General features: G+C 40.3%; 1 protein-coding gene across 2 annotated transcripts; it reads left to right on the top strand.

The window, feature by feature from the left end:
• Positions 1-6,977: 6,977 nt before the first annotated feature.
• Positions 6,978-15,164, top strand: LOC115041801 (nuclear receptor subfamily 2 group F member 6-like). Of its 2 annotated transcripts, none has more exons than XM_029499580.1 (5): positions 6,978-8,644; positions 9,410-9,522; positions 10,596-10,930; positions 11,459-11,705; positions 12,373-15,164. In XM_029499580.1, exons 1-5 carry the CDS (start codon positions 8,376-8,378, stop codon positions 12,645-12,647), a joined length of 1,239 nt encoding a protein of 412 aa, XP_029355440.1. In that variant the 5' UTR covers positions 6,978-8,375; the 3' UTR covers positions 12,648-15,164. The 2 variants fall into 2 exon arrangements, with proteins under 2 accessions (XP_029355440.1, XP_029355439.1); XM_029499579.1 differs by having other exon boundaries at positions 6,982-8,644; positions 9,410-9,504; positions 12,373-15,119.
• The last annotated feature ends 83 nt before the right edge of the window (positions 15,165-15,247 follow it).

The raw sequence follows: 15,247 nt of genomic DNA, 5'->3' as shown, positions 1-15,247 counted from the left end.
AGCGTTTCATTCATGACATTGCATCATATTTCATGAACTCTTACTAAGTGAAACTAACTTGAGTAGCCTAAATAGTTGAGTAGTATAGATCACTTTGACATGTGTGGAATTACTCAAACAAAGTACAAGTACCTCAAAATCTTACAGTTTTGAGTAAATGCACTGATTCCACTACCTGAAATCATGGAAATGGTGCAGTTTTCCAGTTTTTAATCAGCGTCACGTGAACATTGAACTGTTTTATTTTAATATTGCTCACAATAAAGTTATTGTAGATATATCTGTGACGAAATATGCATTGAGGAAGAGTTTTGTAACGTGTGCACTTATGACACTTATGACAATAAGATAAGAAACGGAAGAGAGAGAAGAGAGTTCAGCAGAGCACAAGAGGACTCAGTGATATGTGTATTTAAATAATCATTTTTGGGAAGCTACATTGACCTTTACAATCTCATCTGGAACATTTCATGTCCAAGAGCTAGTGTTTGAGCCTGTGGAGGGGGGAGTTTTCTGTGCCTGGGAAAAATACCCAAAGCATTATTAGATAACAACAGAGGCTGTCAATCAGTGTGGGGGTGGAACCAATCACACACACACGGAGAAGAAGGGGGGTAGTGACCCAGGACTTATAGGTCAACTCATTTACTCTCTATATCTTTTCCTCTTTTTAATAAGTTGTCCCTCTGTAGGTTGTATAAAGAGATTACAGCCTGTTCCTTCATCCCTGTGCCCTTTCTTTCTCAAAGCCATCAGCTCCCCTGTCACTGTTACTCCATCTCCTCTCTCATCTCTTCCTCCGTATATCTCTCTGTTCTATTCTCTGTGCTGTGGGACACTGGCATTAGTGACCTAACACCGCTCTCCTGGGTTTTCTGACACCAGTCTGCCCACTTAGAGGTCATGACGCTGGAGTGTTCTGAGCATTGGAGAAAGAAGATTTGACCTAAATCAAATGGTTTATCACATTTGCTTTGTGCTTTCACCCACTCAAATAATGACATTGTGCAGCGCAAACAAACAGGCCGTCTCAGCATTACACTGCACTCCTCTATAGACAAAGAGTGCAAACCTCTTGGATATTATTGTTATCCCAGCATAAAGCATTTGAACACCATTATAGAGTTAAATGCATGCTTGTTAGCAGGTCAACAAAGTTGGCTGTACATTTATTCTGTTGGATCAATGAGATGAGGCTAAAATTGTCTTTTTTATAGAGGTCGAACATTTTATTGAAATATTTACATATAGCTTACTTACCATACTGTGAATTACGTTCCTGAATGTTACAGCAAGACCTTTCATTTTTAGAAAATATACCAAAAAATTATATGGTAAAGCTCACACATGCTCATGGGCTATGGATAAATTGAGCATTATTGTGACTAACACAGGGCTTATGCAGGTTTTGATTCTACAAGGAAGGCACCAATCTCACACTGAAATAAGATGTAGAGGCTCTGCTCACTACCAATTTTTTGGAAAATTTTTAGATTTGACCATGGAAAGATGACAATGAATAGAGGGAATGAGAGATGTAATCACAAGATACTACACAGTAGCACCTTCTTAAATTTAAGGTTGGGTTTAGAGTCTTTTCTACTTTTTATGTCTTCCAATTTAATAGGCATCAACTGTTTCCATTCAATCTACTTGCACAGATTTGAGGTTTGTCAACTACGACAAAAACATTTGCATTGTTTTCACTATAACAATTAACCGTACCAAATACTGTGCACTCAAGGTCTGCATGTTTAATTATGTGATGTGATCGGCAGTAACTAAACTGAACATACCAAAGCACTGGCTGTGATCCATCCATTCATCTTCTCCCTTTCCCAGTCACAATCCAATCACAGCTCACATCAGGCAAGGGGCGGGGTCACCAGTCCATCACAGGGCCAACACACAGACAGACAGACAAATGAGAGTCACCAGTTAAACCATGATATCTTTGGGAGGAAACCCACGCAGACACAGGGAGAACATGCAGAAAGGACCCTGGCTAGGAACCAAACCCGTGACCTTCTTATTGTGGGGCAACAGCTCTAACCACTACGCTGCCGTGCTGCCCGTCTGCGCTCCATTAAACTCGATATCCACAGTTTACACCTGTATGAAGCTCAACACTTGACTGAGTTAAATCTTACATAATAAAGATGCACCGCTGCGTGCATGTTCTTCAAGGCCTGTTGAACACACACAGATCGGTGTCCGGACCAGCAAAAAACATCCCACAGAGCAGATGAGCTAATGAGGTCACTCAGCTCATTAGCTTGTGTGTAGTAGATCACAGAAATAAGGTGTTTCCGGGAAGAGGATGGCTCAGGGAGTGGCCTAAACTTAATCCTATTAAAGCATTTGAGTCATCTTCGTTGAGCAGATTAGGTTAATTTTCTGTCATCCTAAGCATCTTTGTTGACCTATAGGCAATGTCTGGCTGATAGCAGAGGGCTGTCTGGGAGGACCAGATTGAACCCAGATTTACGAGAAATTAAAGCTGTGATTGGGAACTCAATCGAATTGTCATCAGACATTTACTGTGAAAAAGGACGACTCCATAGAGCATTTAGCTTCACTTCCCTTCTGTTCTGTTTGGGGTTTCAGCATCTTTCATCTTATGACAGTGGGCAGCTGATACAGTCAGCCCACTGCCTGCCTACTAGCACTACCAGCTTAGTAAATTGTGGAGCATTTTCCAACTGACGTTCAAAGACCTGGGCCTGCAGTGTATCTTAATGGGTTGATTCTTTTGAATTGTTGGAGATCAATATCAGATAATGACAATTAATTTCTTTCTTTTATCCATCCTGTTTTTCTTTGAGACCTGGCCAGAAAGGTAGTACTACTAGTTTAAAACAGGAAAGTACAACCTCAAACACACACAAAATTATTCTGAAAGCAAACTATGCATAAACCAAAGAAATGAGGGCTAAGTTAAAAAAAAAAAAATCTAAGGGAGATAAAGTTCAAATGTTCTTCTTAGTCTGCTAAATGAGTGAAGAACGTGTAGTTTGCTTTGAGAAAAATAGATGGAAGACATAAAACAAATAAAAAATTTGTGAATGTTTGGAATCAAGAAGTTTGATGATAGTAAAGCCAGTCTTATGTTCCATCCCAGTCTGTCTCTACAGCAAAGGGTTGGAAAAAAATCAATCAACCAACATCACTGCTCCTAAATATTTCCATTGACAAACAACAGTCCTTTTCCACAGCTGATCTGAATGACAACAAAGCTACCAAATTGGACGATTCCCACCACCTCCAGCAAGTTCTTTTTGGGGAGGAGGACAAATATTGATTGGACATTTTGTGCCATTTGGGAGTCACCCTAGCAGATGTTTTTCTACGACAGGTTCCACTGCCCTGTTTATTTTAAATTGCTCCATCATTCCCCAGAGGTCAAAGGCCTGAGGATGGAGAGAGCCTTGTAAAAAGGGGGAAAGAGAGAGGAGGGAGAGAAGGGAAGATTATTTTTTCCCTCCCTGGCCTTTGGGCCAAAGGGCATTGGGGCTAATGAGGAAGGAGCAGTGAGTCATGTGCTCCTTGTTCAGCCATGTGTTCACCCAGGGTTACTCCTCCAGTTAACCCTATTCAAATTCCTATGCAATTTCAGCCAATACAACTAACATTCAGTCCACCTATATCGAGAAAGGACTCACTCCCAGATTGGCATCATACTACATACATATACAAAAAAACATGTTCACTTCAGCTCTAATGTCATTTTCTAGGCAAACAACAAAAGGGAATTCTTGCAGCAGTTCAGTTTTAGCTGGGAATACGAATTATTGTTTAACATACTCGAGTTTAATATTATCTTCTGATACGCTGACACGTGTCAGTAGATTACAGAGGCAGAAAAGAGAATTACAATGCAGCAACTTCACCAGCCTGCTAATGCACACACAGTGAGTTAAAGTTTAACTTTATAAGCATAATGATAGCAGATATGTCAAGCTACATTTTGAAGACTGTTATTTATTTGTACCGGGGGGTTGGGGTTAAGGTTGGTTTATATCGAAGCACAGCCTAAAAACAATATGCAATTTGGAATCATCTACAGTATTTTCATTCGATGTAAATTTGCAGCTGCCTTTGAATATATCCATGTCCCTGCCCTAACCATAGACAGTGTGTGTATGCATTGTTAAGGTGAGTGTAGAGAAGGTTAATCTGCTTTGCTCTGGACTCCTGACTGTGTTGAGAATGCACAGACTGCACCACGGTCAACTTCATGCTGAGAGCAGCTGCATTCCTGACCCGCAGTTCAAAGAGCACATGGCCACTCACACACACACACACACACCTACTAACTTCCAGATATGTAAGGCCGTAAGCTATAGCTTACGTGAATTTGCATAAGGCCACATGCCACAGACGTAAAAAAACAGAGCGATACTTGTGTAATGGCTGCCACAGGCAAGTACGCAGGTTCCTTTGAATAAAAACACTATGCAATCACTTCTGCGCTGAGCTCCAATCCAAACCTGCAGTAAGGTCAGCAAACAGAACTATAAGAAGGGTTGCCCTCATTTCACTGCATTTATCAAGACCACGTACTGAGGTCTGTTTTTTGATGACAAAATTATCTCATCGTTTCACCAATATCATCAGTTAATCAACTTGTTCTTACTTGTTAACAGTTTCATATTTATATATTTATACAACCATATCTTTTATACTTGCCTTTGCTCTACATGTGGCTTCTTGATCATATCTGGCATTCTGCAAAGCTCAATGGCAACCAAAATGAATGAATGTCATGACGCTGCAGGCTCAGTTGAGGACTAATGAAGTAAATCAATCAGACTGTGAGCGATTAAAAAATATATGACTCTTAAAATCATAGTTTCACTCTACATACTGACGCTGCCTGATATCTGCTAATACACATAGAAAGGGGCTTAATGGAAAGCACTTCTACTGCTTCAACTTATAGCAGGTTAGCTTGGTCCCTGATAACCTCTTAACCAAACAAAAGACTTATCCATGCACAATGAATCTCACCATGACAGATGTGGGTTAAAGTCGCCTTGTGCTCACAGGCTGAAATAACTTCACTTATAAAACCTGCGTGAGAGCATTCTTTTTCCTTTCCTGACAAACTTTTTAACAGGATTTGAACTCTTTGCTCCTTCTATATTTGTAAATTTCTTTTAGAGACAGTGCATTCCTTTGAAGCTTCAATGGACAAAATGTTTTGTTACCCAGGGGGAATTCCTGTAAAACCATGTGATGAGCAAACAGTTTCATTACATAAAAGTTTTTTTAAGCAGGCACACATGTAAGCACCAGTGATACCTTCTCTGTGGATTTTTTTTCCCCCTGCATTTGGAGGCTGTTATTGGAAACCTTGGTCCTGATTGTTTATTTTGTCCTCTCTTTTTTCAGAAGACCTTCACATGACAGTGCTGGTGGTATGACAGACAGTGGTATGCAGGCTAGAAATTCCCCAGGAGAACTGCTTACTGCCGAGACAATGGACAGGTTATGGAGAAAAATTTTTATTTTGTTCGTACAACAGAAGCAGAATATGTGCGATATTGCCTTTCTTTCAACTAAAACTAACTTGTTGAGTACTGTTAACTTACTGGTGATCAAATTGCATTTATATATAATCAAACTGTAAAAGCAAATAAGGAAAGATAATATTATCCAGATAATGTTTTCCCCTTACAGCTGCCTCCCACTTTGTTGACTCAACACCTGTTAAGGTAATGAAAAGTATTATAAATGAATGTATCATAAATATGCCCCTTCATTTATTTAACTTTCAGTAGAGAAACTGTGAACAAAACTATGGACATGGAAGGCTTAAAAGGTCAACAGTGGCTGAAACATGACAAAGCCCTCTTTAGCCTCATTAACATTTATCCTAAACTATTATTATTAATTATTATTATTTATTATTAGTACATTTATCATCAAGCCTATAGTCAAAATACACTTTACCATGGATGTGAACTGGTCACTGGTTTCAAAGCTTTGTCACTTTCTATGTTAAAAATTCAAACATGAACAAAATCTGGGTAAAATGTGTTTCTTTCAATGGACAGCACAACTTACAAGCTGTGTAATTCTTGAAATGCTTATGAACTACTTGTGATAAATAACATTTGGCTAAAAGCTTGGCTAAAAAACACAAGTTTGATATTGGTGCAACATATAGCTTCAGACTTTCTCTTTCTCCATCACCATAGGTTGGGCTTGCTACTGTCTGCATTTGTGCTGAATATTTGAAACACTAAGTCTGACATGGACATGGACTAAAGCTCATGCTTTCTGTCAATATATTTCACTTTACAGTCAGAAATGATATCGCATTGACACGAACTTGGAAATCATTTCTCCCAACCGAGCAAATAAAATAAGTTTTACTGAGTCTTTCTTTGATCTGTCCAACAGCTTTACGGACATATAATATAAAATATTAAATTATCCTATTTCAAGTGTGCAGACAAGTATTACCTCTACCATCCAGGACCGACTACTGAGGCTTGTTGGCATCCTTCACACTGACCTGTGACTGTGTGCAGCAGGTGTGAAAAGGAGCCAGTGCCATATCATATAACCTTTAGACAAGTTGCTCAATAACAACCGGCCCTCCCTGTAATTATTGAGTCAACAAAGTGGTAGGAAGTCTTAAGGATTAGCGTGGAGTGGAGAACATGAGCGTGGGTGCCATGGACTCACCATGTGTCGACCTGAGGCCCCCACCCCTCTTTGTCTGATGGCTGTGTTGAGGTTAACTACCCCTTGCACACAGACCTGCCTGAGGTCAGAAGGGAAACATGCAGACAGGGATTCATTTTGTGTGTGTGTGTGTGTGTGTGTGTGTGTGTGTGGGTGTGTGTGTGGCTGCAGTGCAGCCCACTCTGTGCTCTTTGACTCCTCTGGCCTTATAAGGCATCCAGTGTCATGGCAACAGCAGGGCTTGAATAGCAGTGTCAAATCCCTCAGCACACAGACACCGCTCACTCTCCCTACAGGAGAGAGAGGCAGAGACACAGAGAGGGGATTGAGACAAGCAGAAGAAGCTATCTCTGGGCTGCTCTCCACTGCAGCGTCTTTCTTTCACTAAAAGGTCTGTGATCGTGTTTTTCCCGTGCGTGTTCGCCTAATTTATTCTTGCCAGGACCAGCAGAGAGAAGGACGAAAAAAAAAAAACAACAAAAAAAAAAACCGACAGGCAGAATAGTAAAGAGTGCAACAGTACACCCTGACTCGCTGACAGGGAATGCAGAGAGGTTCTGGCCTCTGGTTGTTACTGCTGGATGGACAAGCACTGACAAAACAAGTGAAGGTGGAGAGAGACAATACTTCGTAGAGCTCTGAAAGAAGAGACGAGAACTGCAACTAAGGAGATTACTCAACTCTGCTTTGGTTCTTGCTTGTTGTTTTTTCTATGGCATTTGAGCGTCTGACAACACAGACTGACGACTTAGAGGAGCCACCAGAAAGCAGAAAGAGGAATACCCCCTTTCATAAACTGTGTCACTCTAGCAATCAGATTTTCCAGGAGTGTCTTTTTCACCACTCCTCTCCTTTTAATTTTAAAGGAGGGATCATTGTCTACATATGGTTAATCTGAGATAACAGAGTTTCCTTGTCTTTTAATTCTTCATCACTATCACTATCACCTATCAGCTTTTTATAATAGCCTCGAAAAGTCAAGAGTGCATCTCCACTAGAACTGCCTCAGATCAGCAGATAACACCTCTGCGCAGTAGGAACTGGTTGGACTAGTTTATAAGTTGGAGGAGAGGGCAGGGCAGCTCAACCCTGCCTGAAGGAGAACTGTGCTTTATTTTCCTCCCACTTGCTTTTCCTTCAGGGGAGTCAAGCGAACTCGCGAGAGAGAGAAAGAAAGGCGAAGCTTCTTTTTTTTTTATTTGGAGAGCAACTCTTGTTTTGTCCCTCGCCATTATGCTTAAGGATTTGTGAGGTGTTTTTTCACAGGCGAGAGGGATAAAGTGAGAGTGAGGGGAAAACAAAACGCAAGTCAAAGTGCAATTTATTGTTTCCTGTGAAAAGAGCAAAGCTGTAGCCTGTGCATCTGAAGTTTTCTCAGACCTTGGGAGCAATTGATCGGAGGTCAAGGCAGAAAGCTGAGTGGTGAGAGACACGAACAGAGACAGTGAAAGCAACTCCTGGTCAGCCCAAGCAGACGCAAAAAGGGGTAAAGGTCAAGACGGTGGAGCAAGGATCAACTTTTAATCGCATTTCTGGACAGAAACCTGCCATGAATTGAAAACCTGGAGTCACTGTCTCTAAGTCTGGAATCAGTTTTTAGATTTTGAGGCCAGTTGGAAGCTGGGGGACAAGAAAACACTTTGTATGAGCCACTCAAAGGACTGCGTGTCTTAGAGAATATGGCCATGGTGAGCGGGGGATGGGGAAACCCTAATGGTGACACTAATGGACTTGGGGAGAAGGCTTACCTGAGGAGGGAGGAAGAGGACGGCTCACCGCAGGCTGGTAACAGTGATGTGGAAGTCGGGGATGAGGACAAGGCCTGTGTGGTGGATTGTGTGGTGTGCGGAGACAAGTCCAGCGGGAAGCACTACGGTGTGTTCACCTGCGAGGGCTGCAAAAGCTTCTTCAAGAGGAGCATTCGACGAAATCTCAACTACTCCTGCAGGTAGGGTAGGATTTAACGCGGCGTTACCGCTATTAATATGCAGCCAAACACGGCACATTTCACCGGTTTTGTAACAGTGACGTTTTTCTTCACATGTAAGTGAATAGTTTATTACACAATATTATTTACAATCCTGTTACTCAAGATGTCCTCGAATCTGTACTCCAATACATTAGACTGTGTTATTAAGCACTTAATGAATGGTTATAAGCTCATCTTTTTTCTCTGCCATCACATGTACACATTCCTGATGGACACAGCAAATTATGTCTATTCCTCACTTGGGCATGACTTGTTTCAACCTTGGATGTGTCTCAAAAACAGCTACACGAAAAAAAAAAGAAAAGAGAAATGAAAGCCCTTAAGGTCAGTCATGTGAGGATGGATTGCTTCAGAAGGTCAACGTTCCCATTATTCTTTACCACAGGAACACATTGTTGCAACCCTTACACCACGAGCCTCTGGCTACAGGATATAGTAATTTCTCCCACCAAATATTTACAACTCTGAATGGGAGGTGTCTTTGTAGTTAGTTTGTCATGAAAGGGTCTCTGTTTGTAATATTGGCAGAAGTCATCCTGCTGTGAATGGCAACACAAGGGTGTGTAGAGCCAATGATTTACAAAGGTCACAGTCTTGATAGCATTTCAGCTAGGCCAGCTCATACAGTTTACTCATCTTAAGGGTCAGTATGCTCACTGAGCAAATTAGAGCTCACTATTTATATTTTATCGTATGTTTTATATTTTGTTTTCCTTCGTGCAGATCAAATCGTGAATGTCAAATTGACCAGCACCACCGCAACCAGTGCCAATACTGCCGGCTGAAGAAATGTTTTCGAGTTGGGATGCGCAAAGAAGGTATTATCTATGTACACAGTGGCTTAAAGGTGTTTTGTTTTTATTACTTTGGGTAAGTGAACACACAAATGAGTTTTACAGTGTTAGAGGTGAAAGAATGATTCCTTTAATTACAGCTGAAGTAATTAGGAAAACTGCAAATTCCGCAGATTCTCTCAGATTTAGCATTGTTTAAATCATTGTTTTAGTCACAGCAGCACATTTCATAGCTTTTCTTTATACTCACCACATATTATTTTATAGCAGGCAGCTGTTCTCAGAGAAAAAAGGCGAAGGTGTAACTGTGTGACATTCTTAAATTTCAAGCAAAAGTTCAGAACAGCATGACTGTATCAAAGGATATGATAGCTGAATGAATAAAACAGTAAGCAGTATTTTGATGTCAAAGTTACTTGTTGGATAGTTAGATGATTTTTTTTTTTATTAAAAACAAACAAACAAACAAATAGAATACTGATTCATGCTGAAACACCCAAGAGAAACAGTAAATGTAACTTTATACTCCACTAACCATGTACTACACTAACTACAATACCAGAAATTAGTCATCTGGACAGAAAGTGTAAGAAACACTGACATTAGCCAGGGAATAGATATTCTGTCAACAAAAGCTTTCTTTCACCTTGCTGCACAGCTCAGTGAAGTTGTTGGTTTTGGGAACCAGAGGCAACTAGAGGCAAACATGCTTGATTAAAAAACTATGAAATAAAATGAATAGAAAGCCGTTTGTCTCTGAAAATGTCATCTGACCAATTAGGTTAAATTTCAAATGTCTTAATTTTCGGCATGGTAGATTAGGATTATAGAGCAGTGACTGACTGACCTTTGTTTCAAGACCATCATCTAAATCTGCCTGGCAAATTTTTTGGAGTAAAAGTTGTTCCCTCTGAAATAATAAATGGCCCAGCACGGTACTCTGGAACAAGACTGAAGAATGAATAATATTTTACCCCTTTTCTTCTGCTTTAATCAGGTATAGTTTTACTTTCCACTTCTCCTTGAAGTGAAACGACAGCGCAACAGCATACGAAACAACTAATGTCCACGAGTCATTCGTTTCTATTCTATCTATTCTGTTTCTGTCTACAAAGCTGTGCAGCGAGGTCGTATCCCTCCATCTCACTCAGGCATCAGTCCAAATTCGCTGGCCAGTGGAGTTGGGGGTGCAGGGCCAGGTCATATTGGGGCAGATTATTTCAATGGACAGCCAGTTTCGGACCTCATCTCCCAGCTCCTTCGGGCTGAGCCATATCCCAGCAGCCGTTACGGGGCTCCCTACAGCCAGGCGCAGATACAGCCATCTGCCAGTGGTGCGTCGGTCATGGGTATCGACAGCATCTGTGAGCTGGCTGCCCGACTTCTTTTCAGCACCATTGAATGGGCCAGAAACATCCCATACTTTCCAGAACTGCCAGTCTCTGAGCAGGTCAGTTAAGATACTATAGGAGCCATTTCTTCTTTGTTTTTGTCTTTGCTCTTCTTTTTCTTTTTTGCACGTTTCGTTTTATCAATCAGGTCGCAGTTTTATTGTAGATTTTATTTCGCTATTCAGCTGCACTTAATATGTCTTAAAACAACTGTCAAAATCTTTCAGACTGTTTTAGCCTCAACCACAAATCAGTTATCAGGTTTTGCACTTCAAAAAGATCTCATCGAAACTGTATTCTTAATCTTTCGAAGTGTCTATAGTTCCTTCAGATTTACACTCTCCACTGGGTGCTTTTACATGTCGTTGTATAAAAAGCACAGGGTTGTGGATGAATTCTAGTCGGACGCCTGAGCTTTGGGGTTCTGACATTGCTCAGATTGTGTCATGATTTGCTGGAGACTTGAAAAATGATCTTTACTGTAATCTGTAGCATGTGACCAGAGAAAATGTCTGCAGTGATAGATTGTGCCTATGTCAAGCCACTGCTTTAAGGTACAGTTTCCTAATATCCGATCCTTCCCACAGGTATCACTGCTGAGGCTGAGCTGGAGTGAGCTCTTCATCTTGAATGCGGCTCAGTCCGCTTTGCCTCTGCACATGGCTCCTCTGCTAGCAGCAGCTGGGTTTCACTCATCCCCCATGTCTGCTGAACGCGTGGTCTCCTTCATGGACCAGGTCAGGGTTTTCCAGGACCAGGTGGACAAGCTGAACAGGCTGCAGGTGGACTCTGCTGAGTACAGCTGCCTCAAAGCCATTGCACTGTTTTCACCAGGTGGGTTGGGAAGAAAATTAGAGCAGCGAAAGCTGCTATAAATGATTGTGCTTACAGGTGTGAGACGGATTTAGTTTCTTGTCTAGCAAAAAAAGAAAATCGCGTAAAGAAAATTCCTATGTGTTGTTGGGAACTTGTGTGTGAGCTCTGATCTCACTGAGAGGACAAGCAAAGAAGGGGATTTCCTTGACAACAATAGCTGTTTGCTTATTTACCTTCTTGCTAATAAGCTTGTGAGAAGTGTCATACCATTTTTATGTCTGTCCATGAAATAGGAAGCTTACCTTAGCATAGCATAAAGACTGAAAATGGAGAAAACATCTGATGATCTGACCATCCACTCCATCCATTTCCAGTCCTTGAGCTAGACTAAGCTAATAGATTTGTAGTTGCTGTTGTTGTTTTTTTCAGCAACATGAGATTGACACCGATCTTCTCGTTTAAATCTCAGCTGAGATGAGCATATTTTTCCCCAATATTTCTAACTGTTTCTAAAAATGAAGACAAAGGAAAAGGCCTGCGTTTCAAATCTGAATTTACAAGCGCAAGGAAGACACAAGTGTAAAAATATATGAAATAAACAAATGTATAAAACAATATATTTGAAAGACAGTGCTGAAGGTACTTTTATGATAAAGCGGTTGATGATGGTTTCTTTACCTTACAGATGCATGTGGTCTGACAGACCCAGCGCATGTAGAGTCCCTGCAGGAGAAAGCCCAGGTTGCCCTCACAGAGTACGAAAGATTGCAGTATCCCAACCAACCTCAGCGATTCGGCCGCTTACTGCTACGTCTCCCAGCTCTGCGTGCCGTCCCAGCCAATCTTATCTCCCAGCTTTTCTTCATGCGACTGGTGGGCAAGACTCCTATTGAGACGCTGATCCGAGACATGCAGCTATCAGGGAGCTCCATCAGCTGGCCCTATGCAGCAGGACAGTAAACCCCAGTGACCCCCAGTGAGACGGATTGAGATCAGATGGGAAAGGATGCAGAAGTCGCACAAAGATTACACACCAGTACAAGCTGAATGTTATTCATACAAACTTGGATTCCTCTGTGAGTACAGAGGTCAGTTTCCGCACATTAGCCCTGATAAAGTATTGTGTTTGGCAAAACAAAGTAACTTCAAGGGGAGCAAAAATGTAATTTCTTCTTCATGCGTATGTTTGCAGCACTTTTTTTATTTATGACCTACATCAGCTCTCAATTCAGAAAAATCAAACAGGGCTTTAATCAAAATGCAGAGTCGATTGTGAGGCTATGTGCCTGTACTACCTCCTCCTATATCACCCGCAATGTGACTAAATTTGAACCCAGGTGCTGCGATCTCCCTCTGCTTTGTTTTTGGGTCAAAATGAAGCCATAGCAGTGCCACTTTTACAGGTAGAGCTTTATATTGTCAGAGCTGGAGCACATTGTGCGGGCTGTGTAATGTTTGATATGTGGGGAGAAATATCAGACTTCGCTACCAAATACGTTTTTGTGAAGACTGCAAAGCATCGACTTGTACAACACTACAACAACGAAGCAGAATGAACATTGTGCTGTATGTTGCACTATATAAAGTACAACCAAGATGTATTTTGTATGATATAGATTTAAAGGAATAGTTCTGCATTTGGGGTGTGACACTTGTTTTTTGTTTTTTGTTTTTTTGGGGGGGGGAGTTAATGAGAAGATTAATTCCACACCAAGCCTCTGTACAGTAAATAAGAAGATAAAGCTAATACCTGTTTAGCACAATGACTGGAAATAACTTGCCCAACACTGCCAGCACCTTTACTGCTTACTAGTTAATGTGCTGAATCTCCTTTGGTCACGGTGAAAATCAGAAGAATCTCCTGAAAGTTACCTGGTACGCTTTTTGTGTTTTCAGAGATATAACCTTAAAAGACTCAGTGACTGCAGATACACATTTTACCTTCGATCTAAGCCAGGCTCTATGCTTTCACTTTCCTGTTTTCATGCTAAACAAAGCAAATCAGCTGCTGGCTACATCTTCATATTTACAGAGCAATTATAATAGTGAGATTAACCTTTCCATCTAACTCTTAACAAGAAAGCAAATAACCGTGTTTCCAACAAAGTTCAGATATTACGTTAATGTAGTATATTATACAAGAAAGTTCTTGAAATGCAAAAAAAGTGATGAATGTGCTCAGACCCCGGCTCCGAAGATAGTCTCATCCCTGTCTAATATTATTACCTCATACTTTATACATCAAAGATTTTTACAGTGAACTACATGAAGTGAAGATAAATATAAAGGGATCAACTTATCAATATCATTATCATGTCAAAGATCAATCCATCCACCAGACAGTATATATTTGAAAATGCAATGACGATTTAATAGGCAGATCATTCTCACTAAGGTACACAAATCAAATAATTTTATTTTCTCCTTAATATCTGCAAATGTGACACTTGTTTTTGTTTTTATAAGGGTAGAAGTAGCTCACTTATTTTATTTTATTTTTTTTAATTATTGTTATGCCCTTTAAAAGGGCATCCTGATAGACAGGTCACATTCAAATAATTACACTTAGGCAAGGTACTCTGAGTGTTGAGGTGCAGAGGTTATGATGATTGCTGACACTACCATAAAGGGCACTAAGTAATTTAGGTGTGTTAGTGTGGTGTGCTTTTTTGGTATAAATTTTTCTATAACCTTTTATTATACCATAAAAGAGCAACAAATACAATGAACTTTTGAACTGTCAAATTTTCAACAACAGCTCAACAGGCTGAATCACCTTGTGTATTATTGGAATATAAACTCTAGTTGACTGTGTAGTTTTTTCTGTGACCACGCCAAAGCTAACAAGAAAACATTCAAAGTCAAGAGGACTCAAATTATTTTTGCATTTCTCCAAATAAATGTACATAGTAGCCCCTCTGTGGATCACTTCAGAATGAAGTAGCCCTAAAACAATAAATACATTCTGATTAAAATGAATGCATAAATCATTATTCAATATAAAAAGTTTGAAATTCACAGATAAGGAAAATAAACCATATTTGCAGCTCTTTTCTTGATGTTGAACATACACATTGCATAAACAGAACCATTTAAAGCAGTCACAATTTTTCTTAAGTTATATCTTTAGCTGTCTTTTTCTAAGTTACCATTAAATTTATTCCAAAAAGCTTCGTGTGTCGACTGTTTACACTTTGCTTGCTCTACAAATATTAACTTTCCAGAACATCACGCATTCATTGGTTGTGAGGGTAGCTAATGAAATAATTATTATTTGATCAGATTGCTTCATTATTAAGGAGAGCATTTGCTGTTTATTGCCATCATGACATCATATTTTTCCCCATGGAAGAGAAAGATAAATTAGCATCACACATGAACAAAATTTACTAGAACAAGGCCTCAGGAAAACTTGTACAGAATCAGAAGAGCTAGAGTTACAAGAGCTAGGTAGATGGTGTTCTCACTGTAGAGGTGTTTTGTCTTTGTCAGCAATGTGGTGCACAAGGTATACAAGTCAGATGCTTCACGCAACAGAAAATATAGGAGATGATGAGGTG

Source organism: Echeneis naucrates, chromosome 4 (genome assembly GCF_900963305.1).
Source record: "Echeneis naucrates chromosome 4, fEcheNa1.1, whole genome shotgun sequence".
Taxonomy (NCBI): Eukaryota; Metazoa; Chordata; class Actinopteri; order Carangiformes; family Echeneidae; genus Echeneis; species Echeneis naucrates.
Note: the sequence above shows the minus strand (reverse complement) of the source record. Positions and strands in the feature narration are given on the sequence as shown.

Excerpts from the sequence above, each read along its gene's own strand:
- LOC115041801 (XM_029499580.1), top strand. The coding sequence starts at position 8,376 with ATGGCCATGGTGAGCGGGGGATGGGGAAACCCTAATGGTGACACTAAT. Across the intron at positions 8,645-9,409 it reads AATCTCAACTACTCCTGCAG|ATCAAATCGTGAATGTCAAA; the intron begins GTAGGGTAGGAT and ends TCCTTCGTGCAG. Across the intron at positions 11,706-12,372 it reads CATTGCACTGTTTTCACCAG|ATGCATGTGGTCTGACAGAC; the intron begins GTGGGTTGGGAA and ends TTTACCTTACAG.